Below are 15,190 nucleotides of genomic sequence, written 5' to 3' on the forward strand. Positions count from 1 at the left end.
TCAAGCAGAGGCATACTAGTGACACTTTGTTTGTCTATGTATTCACACATGTATTATGTTTCCGGTTAATACAATTCTAGCATGAATAATAAACATTTATCATGATTATAAGGAAATAAATAATAACTTTATTATTGCCTCTAGGGCATATTTCCTTCAGTCTCCCACTTGCACTAGAGTCAATAATCTAAATCACACTGTAATGATTCTAACACCCATGGAGCCTTGGTGCTGATCATGTTTTGCTCGTTGAAGAGGCTTAGTCAACGGGTCTGCAACATTCAGATCCGTATGTATCTTGCAAATCTCTATGTCTCCCACCTGGACTAGATCCCAGATGGAATTGAAGCGTCTCTTGATGTGTTTGGTCCTCTTGTGAAATCTGGATTCCTTTGCCAAGGCAATTGCACCAGTATTGTCACAAAAGATTTTCATTGGACCCGATGCACTAGGTATGACACCTAGATCGGATATGAACTCCTTCATCCAGACTCCTTCGTTCGCTGCTTTCGAAGCAGCTATGTACTCCGCTTCACATGTAGATCCCGCTACGACGCTTTATTTAGAACTGCACCAACTGACAGCTCCACCGTTCAATGTAAACACGTATCCGGTTTGCGATTTAGAATCGTCCGGATCAGTGTCAAAGCTTGCATCAACGTAACCTTTTATGGTGAGCTCTTTGTCACCTCCATATACGAGAAACATATCCTTAGTCCTTTTCAGGTATTTCAGGATGTTCTTGACCGCTGTCCAGTGATCCACTCCTGGATTACTTTGGTACCTCCCTGCTAAACTTATAGCAAGGCACACATCAGGTCTGGTACACAGCATTGCATACATGATAGAGCCTATGGCTGAAGCATAGGGAACATCTTTCATTTTCTCTCTATCTTCTGCAGTGGTCGGGCATTGAGTCTTACTCAACTTCACACCTTGTAGCACAGGCAAGAACCCTTTCTTTGCTTGATCCATTTTGAACTTCTTCAAAATCTTGTCAAGGTATGTGCTTTGTGAAAGTCCAATTAAGCGTCTTGATCTATCTCTATAGATCTTTATGCCTAATATGTAAGCAGCTTCACCGAGGTCTTTCATTGAAAAACTTTTATTCAAGTATCCCTTTATGCTATCCAGAAATTCCATATCATTTCTAATCAATAATATGTCATCCACATATAATATCAGAAATGCTACAGAGCTCCCACTCACTTTCTTGTAAATACAGGCTTCTCCGAAAGTCTGTATAAAACCAAATGCTTTGATCACACTATCAAAGCGTTTATTCCAACTCCGAGAAGCTTGCACCAGTCCATAAATGGATCGCTGGAGCTTGCACACTTTGTTAGCTCCCTTTGGATCGACAAAACCTTCCGGTTGCATCATATACAACTCTTCTTCCAGAAATCCATTCAGGAATGCAGTTTTGACATCCATCTGCCAAATTTCATAATCATAAAATGCGGCAATCGCTAACATGATTCGGACAGACTTAAGCATCGCTACAGGTGAGAAAGTCTCATCGTAGTCAACCCCTTGAACTTGTCGAAAACCTTTCGCGACAAGTCGAGCTTTGTAGACAATAACATTACCGTCAGCGTCAGTCTTCTTCTTGAAGATCCATTTATTCTCAATTGCTTGCCGATCATCGAGCAAGTCAACCAAAGTCCATACTTTGTTCTCATACATGGATCCCATCTCAGATTTCATGGCTTCAAGCCACTTTGCGGAATCTGGGCTCACCATCGCTTCTTCATAGTTCATAGGTTCATCATGATCTAGTAGCATGACCTCCAGAACAGGATTACCGTACCACTCTGGTGCGGATCTTACTCTGGTTGATCTACGAGGTTCAGTAGTATCTTGATCTGAAGTTTCATGATCATTATCATTAGCTTCCTCACTAACTGGTGTAGGTGTCACTGAAACAGTTTTCTGTGATGTACTACTTTCTAGTAAGGGAGTAGGTACAGTTACCTCGTCAAGTTCTACTTTCCTCCCACTCACTTCTTTCGAGAGAAACTCCTTCTCTAGAAAGGATCCATTCTTAGCAACGAATGTCTTGCCTTCGGATCTATGATAGAAGGTGTACCCAACAGTCTCCTTTGGGTATCCTATGAAGACACATTTCTCCGATTCGGGTTCGAGCTTATCAGGTTGAAGCTTTTTCACATAAGCATCGCAGCCCCAAACTTTAAGAAACGACAACTTTGGTTTCTTGCCAAACCATAGTTCATACGGCGTCGTCTCAACGGATTTTGACGGTGCCCTATTTAACGTGAATGCGGCCGTCTCTAAAGCATAACCCCAAAACGATAGCGGTAAATCTGTAAGAGACATCATAGATCGCACCATATCTAGTAAAGTACGATTACGACGTTCGGACACACCATTACGCTGTGGTGTTCCGGGTGGCGTGAGTTGCGAAACTATTCCACAGTTTTTCAAATGTACACCAAACTCGTAACTCAAATATTCTCCTCCACGATCAGATCGTAGAAACTTTATTTTCTTGTTATGATGATTTTCCACTTCACTCTGAAATTCTTTGAACTTTTCAAATGTTTCAGACTTATGTTTCATTAAGTAGATATACCCATATCTGCTTAAATCATCTGTGAAGGTGAGAAAATAACGATATCCGCCACGAGCCTCAATATTCATCGGACCACATACATCGGTATGTATGATTTCCAACAAATCTGTTGCTCTCTCCATTGTACCGGAGAACGGTGTTTTAGTCATCTTGCCCATGAGGCACGGTTCACAAATACCAAGTGATTCATAATCAAGTGGTTCCAAAAGTCCATCAGTATGGAGTTTCTTCATGCGCTTTACACCGATATGACCGAAACGACAGTGCCACAAATAAGTTGCACTTTCATTATCAACTCTGCATCTTTTGGCTTCAACATTATGAATATGTGTATTACTACTATCGAGATTCAATAAGAATAGACCACTCTTCAAGGGTGCATGACCATAAAAGATATTACTCATATAAATAGAACAACCATTATTCTCTGATTTAAATGAATAACCGTCTCGCATTAAACAAGATCCAGATATAATGTTCATGCTCAACGCTGGCACCAAATAATAATTATTTAGGTCTAATATTAACCCCGAAGGTAGATGTAGAGGTAGCGTGCCGACCGCGATCACATCGACTTTGGAACCGTTTCCCACGCGCATCGTCACCTCGTCCTTTGCCAGTGCCCGCTTATTCCGTAGTCCCTGTTTCGAGTTGCAAATATTAGCAACAGAACCAGTATCAAATACCCAGGTGCTACTGCGAGCTCTAGTAAGGTACACATCAATAACATGTATATCACATATACCTTTGTTCACCTTGCCATCCTTCTTATCCGCCAAATACTTGGGGCAGTTCCGCTTCCAGTGACCAGTCTGCTTGCAGTAGAAGCACTCAGTTTCAGGCTTAGGTCCAGACTTGGGTTTCTTCTCCTGAGCAGCAACTTGCTTGCTGTTCTTCTTGAAGTTCCCCTTTTTCTTCCCTTTGCCCTTTTTCTTGAAACTAGTGGTCTTGTTAACCATCAACACTTGATGCTCCTTCTTGATTTCTACCTCCGCAGCTTTCAGCATTGCGAAGAGCTCGGGAATAGTCTTGTTCATCCCTTGCATATTATAGTTCATCACGAAGCTCTTGTAGCTTGGCGGCAGTGATTGGAGAATTCTGTCAATGATGCAATCATCTGGAAGATTAACTCCCAATTGAATCAAGTGATTATTATACCCAGACATTTTGAGTATATGCTCACTGACAGAACTGTTCTCCTCCATCTTGCAGCTATAGAACTTATTGGAGACTTCATATCTCTCAATCCGGGCATTTGCTTGAAATATTAACTTCAACTCCTGGAACATCTCATATGCTCCATGACGTTCAAAACGTCGTTGAAGTCCCGATTCTAAGCCGTAAAGCATGGCACACTGAACTATCGAGTAGTCATCAGCTTTGCTCTGCCAGACGTTCATAACATCTGGAGTTGCTCCAGTAGCAGGCCTGGCACCCAGCGGTGCTTCCAGGACGTAATTCTTCTGAGCAGCAATGAGGATAATCCTCAAGTTACGGACCCAGTCCGTATAATTGCTACCATCATCTTTCAACTTTGCTTTCTCAAGGAACGCATTAAAATTCAACGGAACAACAGCACGAGCCATCTATCTACAATCAACATAAACAAGCAAGATACTATCAGGTACTAAGTTCATGATAAGTTTAAGTTCAATTAATCATATTACTTAAGAACTCCCACTTAGATAGACATCCCTCTAATCCTCTAAGTGATCACGTGATCCAAATCAACTAAACCATAACCGATCATCACGTGAGATGGAATAGTTTTCAATGGTGAACATCGTTATGTTGATCATATCTACTATATGATTCACGCTCGACCTTTCGGTCTCCGTGTTCCGAGGCCATATCTGTATATGCTAGGCTCGTCAAGTTTAACCTGAGTATTCTGCGTGTGCAAAACTGGCTTGCACCCGTTGTAGATGGACGTAGAGCTTATCACACCCGATCATCACGTGGTGTCTGGGCACGACGAACTTTGGCAACGGTGCATACTCAGGGAGAACACTTCTTGATAATTTAGTGAGAGATCATCTTATAATGCTACCGTCAATCAAAGCAAGATAAGATGCATAAAAAAGATAAACATCACATGCAATCAATATAAGTGATATGATATGGCCATCATCATCTTGTGCTTGTGATCTCCATCTCCGAAGCACCGTCATGATCACCATCGTCACCGGCGCGACACCTTGATCTCCATCGTAGCATCGTTGTCGTCTCGCCAATCTTATGCTTCCACGACTATCACTACCGTTTAGTAATAAAGTAAAGCATTACATCGCGATTGCATTGCATACAATAAAGCGACAACCATATGGCTCCTGCCAGTTGCCAATAACTCAGTTACGAAACATGATCATCTCATACAATAAAATTCAGCATCATGCCTTGACCATATCACATCACAACATGCCCTGCAAAAACAAGTTAGACGTCCTCTACTTTGTTGTTGCATGTTTTACGTGGCTGCTACGGGCTTAAGCAAGAACCAATCTCACCTACGCATCAAAACCACAACGATAGTTTGTCAAATAGACTCCGTTTTAACCTTCGCAAGGACCGGGCGTAGCCACACTTGGTTCAACTAAAGTTGGAGAGACAGTCGCCCGCAAGCCATCTATGTGCAAAGCACGTCGAGGGAACCGGTCTCGCGTAAGCGTACGCGTAAGGTTGGTCCGGGTCGTCTCGTCCAACAATACCGCCGAACCAAAGTATGACATGCTGGTAGGCAGTATGACTTGTATCGTCCACAACTCACTTGTGTTCTACTCGTGCAAATAACATCAAACCATAAAACCTAGGCTCGGATGCCACTGTTGGGGAACGTAGTAATTTCAAAAAATTTCCTACGCACACGCAAGATCATGGTGATGCACAGCAACGAGGGGAGAGTATGATCTACGTACCCTTGTAGATCGCAACGGAAGTGTTGACACAACGTAGAGGAAGTAGTCGTACGTCTTCTTCCCGATCCGACCGATCCAAGCACCGTTACTCCGGCACCTCCGAGTTCTTAGCACACGTACAGCTCGATGACGATCCCCGAGCTCCGATCCAGCAAAGCGTTGGGGAAGAGTTCCGTCAGCACGACGGCGTGGTGACGATCTTGATGTTCTACCGACGCAGGGCTTCGCCTAAGCACTACAACGATATGATCGAGGTGGAATATGGTGGCAGGGGGCACCGCACACGGCTAAGGAACGATCTCAATGATCAACTTGTGTGTCTAGAGGTGCCCCCTGCCTCCGTATATAAAGGAGCCAAGGGGGAGGGGTGCGGCCAGCCCTATGGAGGCGCAGGAGGAGTCCTACTCCTACCGGGAGTAGGACTCCCCCCCCCAATCCTATTCCAACTAGGACTCCCAAGGGGGAAAGAGGGAGAGGGGTGGCCGGCCACCTCTCCTAGTCCTAATAGGACTAGGGGAGGGGGGAGGCGCGCAACCCTTATGGGCAGCCCTTTCACCTTTCCACTAAGGCCCACTAAGGCCCATATGACTCCCGGGGGGTTCCGGTAACCTCCCGGTAATCCGGTAAAATCCTGATTTCACCCGGAACACTTCCGATGTCCAAACATAGGCTTCCAATATATCAATCTTTATGTCTCGACCATTTTGAGACTCCTCGTCATGTCCGTGACCACATCCGGGACTCCGAACAACCTTCGGTACATCAAAATGCATAAACTCATAATAACTATCATCGTAACGTTAAGCGTGCGGACCCTACGGTTCGAGAACAATGTAGACATGACCGAGACACGTCTTCGGTCAATAACCAATAGCGGGACCTGGATGCCCATATTGGCTCCTACATATTCTACGAAGATCTTTATTGGTCAGACCGCATAACAACATACGTTGTTCCTTTTGTCATCGGTATGTTACTTGCCCGAGATTCGATCGTCGGTATCCAATACCTAGTTCAATCTCGTTACCGGCAAGTCTCTTTACTCGTTCTGTAATACATCATTTCACAACTAACATATTAGTTGTAATGCTTGCAAGGCTTATGTGATGTGTATTACCGAGAGGGCCCAGAGATATCTCTCCGACAATCGGAGTGACAAAACCTAATCTCGAAATACGCCAACCCAACATGTACCATTGGAGACACCTGTAGTACTCCTTTATAATCACCCAGTTACGTTGTGACGTTTGGTAGTACCCAAAGTGTTCCTCCGGTAAACGGGAGTTGCATAATCTCATAGTTATAGGAACATGTATAAGTCATGAAGAAAGCAATAGCAACATACTAAACGATCGGGTGCTAAGCTAATGGAATGGGTCATGTCAATCAGATCATTCAACTAATGATGTGACCTCGTTAATCAAATAACAACTCATTGTTCATGGTTAGGAAACATAACCATCTTTGATTAACGAGCTAGTCAAGCAGAGGCATACTAGTGACACTTTGTTTGTCTATGTATTCACACATGTATTATGTTTCCGGTTAATACAATTCTAGCATGAATAATAAACATTTATCATGATTATAAGGAAATAAATAATAACTTTATTATTGCCTCTAGGGCATATTTCCTTCACAATAACCCTCGGAAGTTGGTTTAGCGATTGCTAAGGCGCGACGTCTCGCACGTTCGTAGTCGGATCGTCAAGGTCGACTCCCACAGAAAACGACAGCCACCATCTCATCGAAACATCGGGACACCTTAGCCTCTATCACCTCCCGGCTGGAACTAGCACCAGCGACCCCAGCCGGCCGCGAACCTTGCGCGGAAGCCGCGCCGGCGCCCCGACGAGCCACCCGGTCCGCAACGATGCGGCGCAGCACCTCCGGCGGCGACGGGTTGCGTGGGCGGTCGCAGTTGCGGGATCCATGCCCAGAGCGCCCGCACCTGATGCAGACTTCTTCGTTGGTGCAGTCGCGCCGAAAGTGGTCGTCTTGGAAGCAGCGAAAGCACAGGCCCGCCATCTCCGGCGAGACCTCGCGCCGAGGCTGAGGTGGGGAAGGATGGCGCTGCGGCCGAGGATCTTGGTCAAGGCGGCGTCACCACTTGGACTGCTTGGAAGAAGGCGGCTGCACCCATGGAGCCTCATGCCGCCGAGCGTCAACCTCCGCACGCAGGCCAGATGAGACCTTCGCCTGCTCATGGGGGCCGAAGGAGGCCGAGGATGACGAAAGACCTAACCCCGACACCACCGGACGATCCTCAGCACGGCGCGCGGACGCCGATGACGAGCGGGACCCTGAAGCCATAGCGCAGGAGAGGGAGAGGTGGCCGCCGCGGCCGGAGTGGCAGGCGGCGGGGTTTGAGGTGGACGCCGGCGTCGGAGTGACGCACGGCGGGCTCAGGAGCGCGGAGGTCACGCGAGGCTTCAACACGAAAGTAAAGAGCACATGTCGCTGCATGTGTTATAAGTCTAGAATGTGAACCCCAATGCAAAATCTAAGACTTGAATCCTACTTGTCTCATAAAAAACCCGCAACAATATAAGCTACGCTCAAATCATTTCCACCCTTCTTCTTTCTCTTGCGCGCGCGTGCGCGTGGTCCACAGCGAAAACAACCGACCATGCCCGCCTGACGGCAGCAGCAGCGAAAAGGACGATCGTCTGCGTCGTGGCCGGTGCCGCCGGTCCGACACCAGCCAGACCCTGCCCGCCAGCCTGCCCAGCAGAGAAAAGGAAAATTCCTCGCCGCCGTCGCCTTCCTCCACGTAGGCATGGCCCGCCCTCTCCCCTGACATCCCGGGCCCACGCAACGTGGCACCCACCTACCAGTCAAACAAAGTGGGACAGCCGCATTAACAGAGAGACAGAAAGGCCGGGCCCGCCCACTCCCTTCCGCTTTCTCCGCCACTGCCGCCCTTCCTTTTCCCCTTTCTTTTTTTTTCTCCTCTCTTTCCCTTCTCCTCTCTTCGCCCTCTGGCGATCGCCATCGCCGCCCCCCACCACCGCCACCAAATCCGCTTCGCTGCACCGCGAAGTCGCCGCCGAAAGCGGCGGTCCAAGCTCCCGACCCGCACTTCTATCAGCTGCTGCCCCACCGCGGGGAGACGAAGGCGCCCGGCACTGCATTTCTGCGCTGACGCCGTTGTGATTTGACCCCGGCGCTCGGCCGATCGCTTCTTGCTATTGGCTTCCTCCTTTTGGCCGGGTCGCTGGGTTCCAGCACAGCACAGGAGTTCAGCTCCGGCTGTTTTGTTCCTTCCGCTTCTTGGAGCTTTCCCCGCCCGAGCCTCGTGGTAGCCGCCAGCCCGCCCGCCAGAGCTTCCTCGGAGGTATGCTGTTGCTCATAGATAGCGAGCCCTGGGGGTCCCTGACCGACGGGATCGCTTACGCTCGTGTCTTGATTCTCTGTCTAGTGTTCGTTGTGGCCGGGGATTGAGTTCTCCGTGGGGAAGATCTGTGCTCGATAAGCAGTAAAGGTGATGACGTTTCCATTGTTCGTGCTATGATTCACCTTCTCTAGTCGGGGTTTAGCTTATCGATTTCGCATCTGAAGCTCTTTTGATGCTAGATAGTGTCCCACCAGCGATGATCTGCCTGGTAACGGGCTTGCCTTTTCTTTGTTGTTGAGGAAATTGATTTGTGAATTGCCAATTGCTGGGCAATTTCTTAATAAGAGTTGCTTATTAGCTCGCCTTATGTTTGCGCTAGGGTACTCCCGATCTAATTTTACTAGCTAGTTCTCCTATGGATCTAACGATCTTGTATTTGGCTCAATTGCAAAAATTGGTGCAGTTGGTCTACTGAACTGTGGTTATTCGGATTAGCTCGGCTCTCTTAAAAATTAGGAACAAACCATAACTTGCGTTGATTTGTTAAGTTAGCATAACAGATTTTTTTTGGAAATAATTTTATATGCACCAAGTGATACAAAATTCTATGTTTTACTAGATGAACCAACTGAATATTTTCTGTATTTTTTGCAATGCTAGGTTTGTGCTGGAGACTGAGAGGGTACATGCCATGGCTCTTGAGACAAAACAAGTTGGTCTGTGTATCAAGAAAGTTCTGAGGTCCTCCATTAGAACAAGCTACAGATGTGTCTCTGAACATCCAGTCCTGTTCAGTTTCGGTGTTTTGCTCTACTTATTGTACAGATCTGCCCCGGGATTCTTTGCGTTCCTTCTTTCCTCTTCACCTGTAATTATATGTACCACTCTTCTTCTGGGAATCCTACTGAGTTATGGAGACACGAACCTACCTGAAGCTAATGATGAGGATACCAAGACTACTCCAGAGATTCCAGCTTTTAAGATGGAGAATTCTTCAAGGGATGTTCAGTTTGGGTCAGATCAGAGAATTTCGGTGCCTAGTTTTAGGAATACTACAGAAAACTTCAAAGAAAGGGAAACAAAGCGGACAGGTTCTGTCAGAGAGAGGTCTACTCAGCTTGATGATGAGGTTCCTCTTCTGAGAAGAGTTGATGAAGAAGATGAGAAGTTTGAACATGGCGACAAACCTAAAACATTAACTCCATTTCCTTCCATGGTCAATTTCCGTGGAGAGGCTGGGGTTAGGGAGGGCTTAAACTTTAACCAGGGAATGCAATTCGCAGATTCATTTTTTGTGACAGATATGGCTGATAGGAACGCTAGCTTATTTGAAGGTCTGAATGAGAAGAATGCACCCTTGGACATGTTCTCATCCAGTGAGAATTTTAATAAGCATGCTGAAATGCAGGAGAATCTGAATCTAGCAGCTAGCAAAGTGAGTGATTTCTCTGAAGAGAAGCTGACTGATGGGACAGGTGGAACTAGCAGACCAACTTATGCAGTTTCTGTGCGGCAGAATAAAAAGCTTGATGTGCTTAAGGTTAATACTAGCAAGGCCGTTGAGGAAAATCTCCTTGATTCCTCTCTTGGTTCACCATGGGCATCAGTTGGCAGTCAGGATGGTTCATCTGGTTTTGACTCTGATGGGGCTGAGAGTTCTTCACCTGATGCATCCATGACTGACATTGCACCAGTTCTTGATGAAATCGACCCTCTTCTGGGTGCTGATTTCACTCGTCCTGATCCCATTCCCAATGATGATTCAGACAGTGATTCACATGTCTCCTCGCAGGATCATGAAATAGATGATGATAGTAATGATGATGATGATGATGGCAACAATGATACTAAAGATGGTGGTGAGGAGAACAAGAAAGATGAAGGTCAGGAAGCTGCATTTATTTGGACAGCAGATGATGCAAAGAATCTGATGGATCTTGGATACTCTGAGATGGAAAGAAACCGTAGATTGGAGATTTTGATGGTTAGGCGAAGATCCAGGAAGAATATAATATTTGACATTGACAGTAACCTAACGGATGCCAATGGGAAAAGCGGAGATGACTTATCACGCTTTGGTGCACAAGTATCACACATCTCAGTAACAAGGAGGAACCCGTTTGACCTTCCATATGATTCTGACGAAGCGGCAATTCCTGGCTCAGCTCCTTCAATCCTGCATGCAAGAAAGAACCCATTTGATTTTCTTGAGCATTCCAGTGAAAGTGGCGTTTCTGCACATGATAATTTAAGCCCTGGGGAATCACCACAAACTTCTCATCGTGAAATATTTAGAAGGCACGAGAGCTTCAACTTTGGAACTACAGATGCTACGCAGGAGAGACGTTTGTCTAGATTGAGGCCATATTTTGTCCCTGAGACAGTAGAAGGGAGCACAAGTACTTTTCAAAGGCAGTTCAGTGACAAGAGTGAGTCCAAATTGAGTTCTGTTACTGAATCTGATATGGCTTCTTCGGTTGCCGATCAGGAGGAACACAAGGACCTCGATGAAAAGGATGTGCACAGGGAGCATGAGTCACCAGCTCTCCTGAGACAGGACAGTGACCTTGCAGATGCTGGCAGTGAATGTTCAGATGGTATCAACTCCGTGGATGTTGAACTAGACAACAGTGACATTGATGAGCGTGAGATTGCTCTACATCATTTTGTCTTCGAAAGATCCGAAGAAAGAGAGGCAAATCTTGTCTCAACAAAAGGGAAGGGTCATGATGACAATTACATGCTCAAGTCAGATGGGAATTCTACGGTGCCACTTCATCCAGTTGGTGACTTGCTTAGCTGGGATGATGGGGATGGTAAGCAACTGACATCTGACAACTTAAATGAATGAATACCCCGCGCACGATAGTTTTATTTGAACAACTAGCACTATTTCCCGCTCAACATCCTTACCTGAACGGATCAGCGTCGATATATATCCAACTGATGTATTTTTGTAAGTGTACTAAATATAGTATCACGACTAATGGGTATTCTCCAAAATCGTGTCTAAATTGATCATGAACGGCCGTAGTCGATTCCACCCCATTGTTTAATTTTGGATCAAACAGCCCGCCAACCATTTTGGTGTTATTATTGTAAATAGCATAATAATTCTAATACATGTCTAAGATGACCATGGTTGCGATCTGTTTAAGTATAGTTGTGATGGTCCATTGGTTGTGAACTATTTAGGCGCGGTGATGAAGATTTACCGGTTCAGTTCTGTTTAGTTACATTCATGATGATCTATCGGCTGTAATCTGAAGTACCGCTGTGAAGGTTTGTCGGTCGTAGTCCACTAATAAAATAGGTCCACCAAATTAACGGGTGGATGGGAATTTCTAGCTTTTCTCTCTTTTTCGGTCGTATTGTCTTCTTATTATATAATGGATGTACTCTTGTCCAGGTGAAAGCGTCCTGGGTGCCAAGTCTTCTATAGCACCAAACATAACAGCTGAAGTCTCAGAATGGCTTTCTTCTCCTAGGCCAGCTGAAGATCATGAATTGAGATCAAGGGACCTTGGTCTTGGTGCCACCAGTATTGCCGAGGAAGATGGAAATGTTGATTCCATGTCCTGTCCAAACAATGAAATCCCATTACAAAACCTTATTCATGGGCCTATGGACTTGCTAACTGATTTTGAAAAGGAAACATTACCAGCAATATCTATGGACCTTCACCCTATCCCTGAGGAGAGGGTTCTCGAGAACTTCAACATGGAAGAAAAGCATGAAACTGGAGCGTTTACTGGTTCTGGTACTGCCATGACTGACTTGCATGTAATTGAAGAGCACTTTGATGTTGCATCGGAAGTAAGCCCAAGTTCTGTGGTTGCTTCCTTGTGTCCTCCTGGTGCGAGTGGTTCCAACCAATCTCCATCGATTGAACCTAAAGATGTCTCAAACCCATTTTTTTCGGTGGCTTCTGAACCTGACAGGGTGGATATGGTTGATATGAATGAAGAAATGACTTCTGATTATCTACTTGATTCTGATGATGATGATGCTGATAGAATCTATCCTGAGCCTTTAGAGGATAACGGTATTGATGAAAGTTTCCTGTCGGAACTGGATGCGGTGGGAGACTTCCGGGTAGAACCGGTGAGACTGGATCAGCAGGTGCCTGATCTTAGCTCCCGTACTTACAACCCTGCTGATGGTGTTGCAGAAGACTCCTTGATTAGCCCTAAGACTTCTGGTGACACTGCCACATCAGATGCCTGTGCATTACACTCTGGCGGTCTGTCCCCATTGGTTGATTATCTAAGCGGCACTGATCCTGAATTCAGTTGGTCATTAGGGTCATCTCATGATGATCCTGAGCAAACTGTCTACAATCCACGGCGAAGGATTCTTGAAGCAATGAACAGAGACTTGAATCTACCATGCGACGAACCAGAAGTCACAGAAATGCCTTCAGTCAATACACCATCTGAAGCATACTTAGTGGTTGGAACAACTGAACTGGAAGTTACTAAAAATGAGCCCGGGACAGCTAAAACTGATGCTGAGATGATGGCTGTTGATGCCAAGTCCCTGGAGGACATAGAGATGGCCTTTAAACAAGCGAGTGGTGGTGGTGTTGATGAGGCTGAAACCGCACACATCTCAGGCGTTGATATTGACTTGGAGCCTTTAGAGGGTTCTGAAGAACTGCATGTGATTGATGCAAAATCTGTTGAAGACATTTCTGCTGCTTTGAAGGAACACTCTAATGTTAATGTGAGCAATTGCTTCGAACAAAGCGAAGATGAAGTTGGATGTGGAGAGGTTGCAGAATGCGCGAAACACGACAGTCTTCCAGAAGGAACACATGTTGAAAGTCTACAGAAACACCTACCATGCCACGAGCCAGAAGTCACAGAAACACCTTCAGTCAATACTCTGTCAGAAGCATACTTAGCAGTTGGAGCAACTGAACTGGAAGTTACTAAAAATGAGCTTGGGACAGCTAAAACTGATGCTGAGATGATGGCTGTTGATGCCAAGTCCCTGGAGGACATAGAGATGGCCTTTAAACAAGCAAGTGCTGGTGGGGTTGATGGGCCCATCCTTGACGCTGAAACCGCACTTATCTCAGGCGTTGATATCGACTCAGAGCCTTTGGAGGGATCTGGACAGTTGCATGTCATTGATGCAAAATCAGTGGAGGACATTTCTGCTGTTCCAAAGGAACACTCTAGTGTTGATGTGAACAATTATTTTGAACAAAACGAAGATAAAGTTGGATATGCAGAGGCTGTCGAGCGCCCGAGACACGACAGTCTTCCAGAAGGAGCACATGTTGAAAGTCTGCATTTGGCCGGAGATGATAGGGAGCCTGAAAGCAACATGAGTTGTATCGAGGCGAAGACCATCGATGACATGAATACAGTGTTCAAGAAGCTGTCTGATGGCCATGAGAAAAGTACTGTAAAGGCAATGGAGCCCGAGGATGATCGCGACGGAAGAGACGCAAGTGAACAACACTGAATTACTATCGTACGATTGGTAAAAGGGAATGCAAGTTGAAGAACCTTATTCTTGGTTCCCTTATGAAAGCACTCCACGGTACTTGGGTTCATATAGTTTCCAACACTGGAAATATGAAGTTTTGCTCTAGATTTTTGTGGATGGTATTTTTTTTCCTTCTCCGTTTGAGGTTTTGACCGTTTGTATTCAATTTGATTCTATTTTTGCCCTTGCATTCTCTCCCTCCGCTGTCTGTAATTTGTTAGCTCGGGCAGTGTGGTGTGGTGACAGGGAGAGAGAACAGTGGATTCTATCATGTAATGTAGATTATCTTTCGCTACTTGATGGAGGTGAGATGGTTTGGTTGATGTAAGAGAGCTTGTGCAGTTGGAAATAGAGGGAGTACACAAGGCTGAGTGCATGCTTACAATCTATTTTTTTCCACTTGGACTGGTACTTTCGGAACTGCAGGTGTGAATAGAAACATGCCTGTCAGATTTATACTCCTTCCGTTCCTAAATATAAGTATGTAGTCCTAAAATTAGTGAGTTTACACTCTAAAGTACGTTTATATACATCCGTATGTAGTCCGCATTGAAATCTAAAGACTTATATTTAGAACAGAGGGAGTAGCATCCAGTCTGCTTATTTTGCCTGCAAAATTCTTCTTTACCTCATGAAGAGAACTAGTATAACCTTTGCTAAACCCTGCTACCAGACTGATATAGGCAAGGGTCCCGATCTTTCGATGAGATGGTGGCTATCGTTTTCTGTGGGAGTCGACCTTGACGATCCGACTACGAACGTGCGAGACGTCACGCCTTAGCAATCGCTAAACCAACTTCCGAGGGTTATTGACCACGCCGGAGCACAATCAACCTGACCACGAGG

The 15,190-nt window shown here is 45.7% G+C and overlaps 1 protein-coding gene across 2 annotated transcripts; it reads left to right on the forward strand.

Moving 5' to 3' along the window:
* Positions 1–8,409: 8,409 nt before the first annotated feature.
* LOC125527563 (uncharacterized) lies at positions 8,410–14,733 on the forward strand. Of its 2 annotated transcripts, none has more exons than XM_048692080.2 (3): positions 8,410–8,845; positions 9,506–11,661; positions 12,255–14,733. In XM_048692080.2, exons 2-3 carry the CDS (start codon positions 9,537–9,539, stop codon positions 14,318–14,320), a joined length of 4,191 nt encoding a protein of 1,396 aa, XP_048548037.1. In that variant the 5' UTR covers positions 8,410–8,845; positions 9,506–9,536; the 3' UTR covers positions 14,321–14,733. The 2 variants fall into 2 exon arrangements, with proteins under 2 accessions (XP_048548037.1, XP_087399964.1); XM_087543838.1 differs by lacking the exon at positions 8,410–8,845 and adding an exon at positions 8,852–8,992.
* The last annotated feature ends 457 nt before the right edge of the window (positions 14,734–15,190 follow it).

The sequence above is a fragment of the Triticum urartu genome, chromosome 2A (genome assembly GCF_056163025.1).
Source record: "Triticum urartu cultivar PI428250 chromosome 2A, HENAU_Tu73, whole genome shotgun sequence".
Taxonomy (NCBI): Eukaryota; Viridiplantae; Streptophyta; class Magnoliopsida; order Poales; family Poaceae; genus Triticum; species Triticum urartu.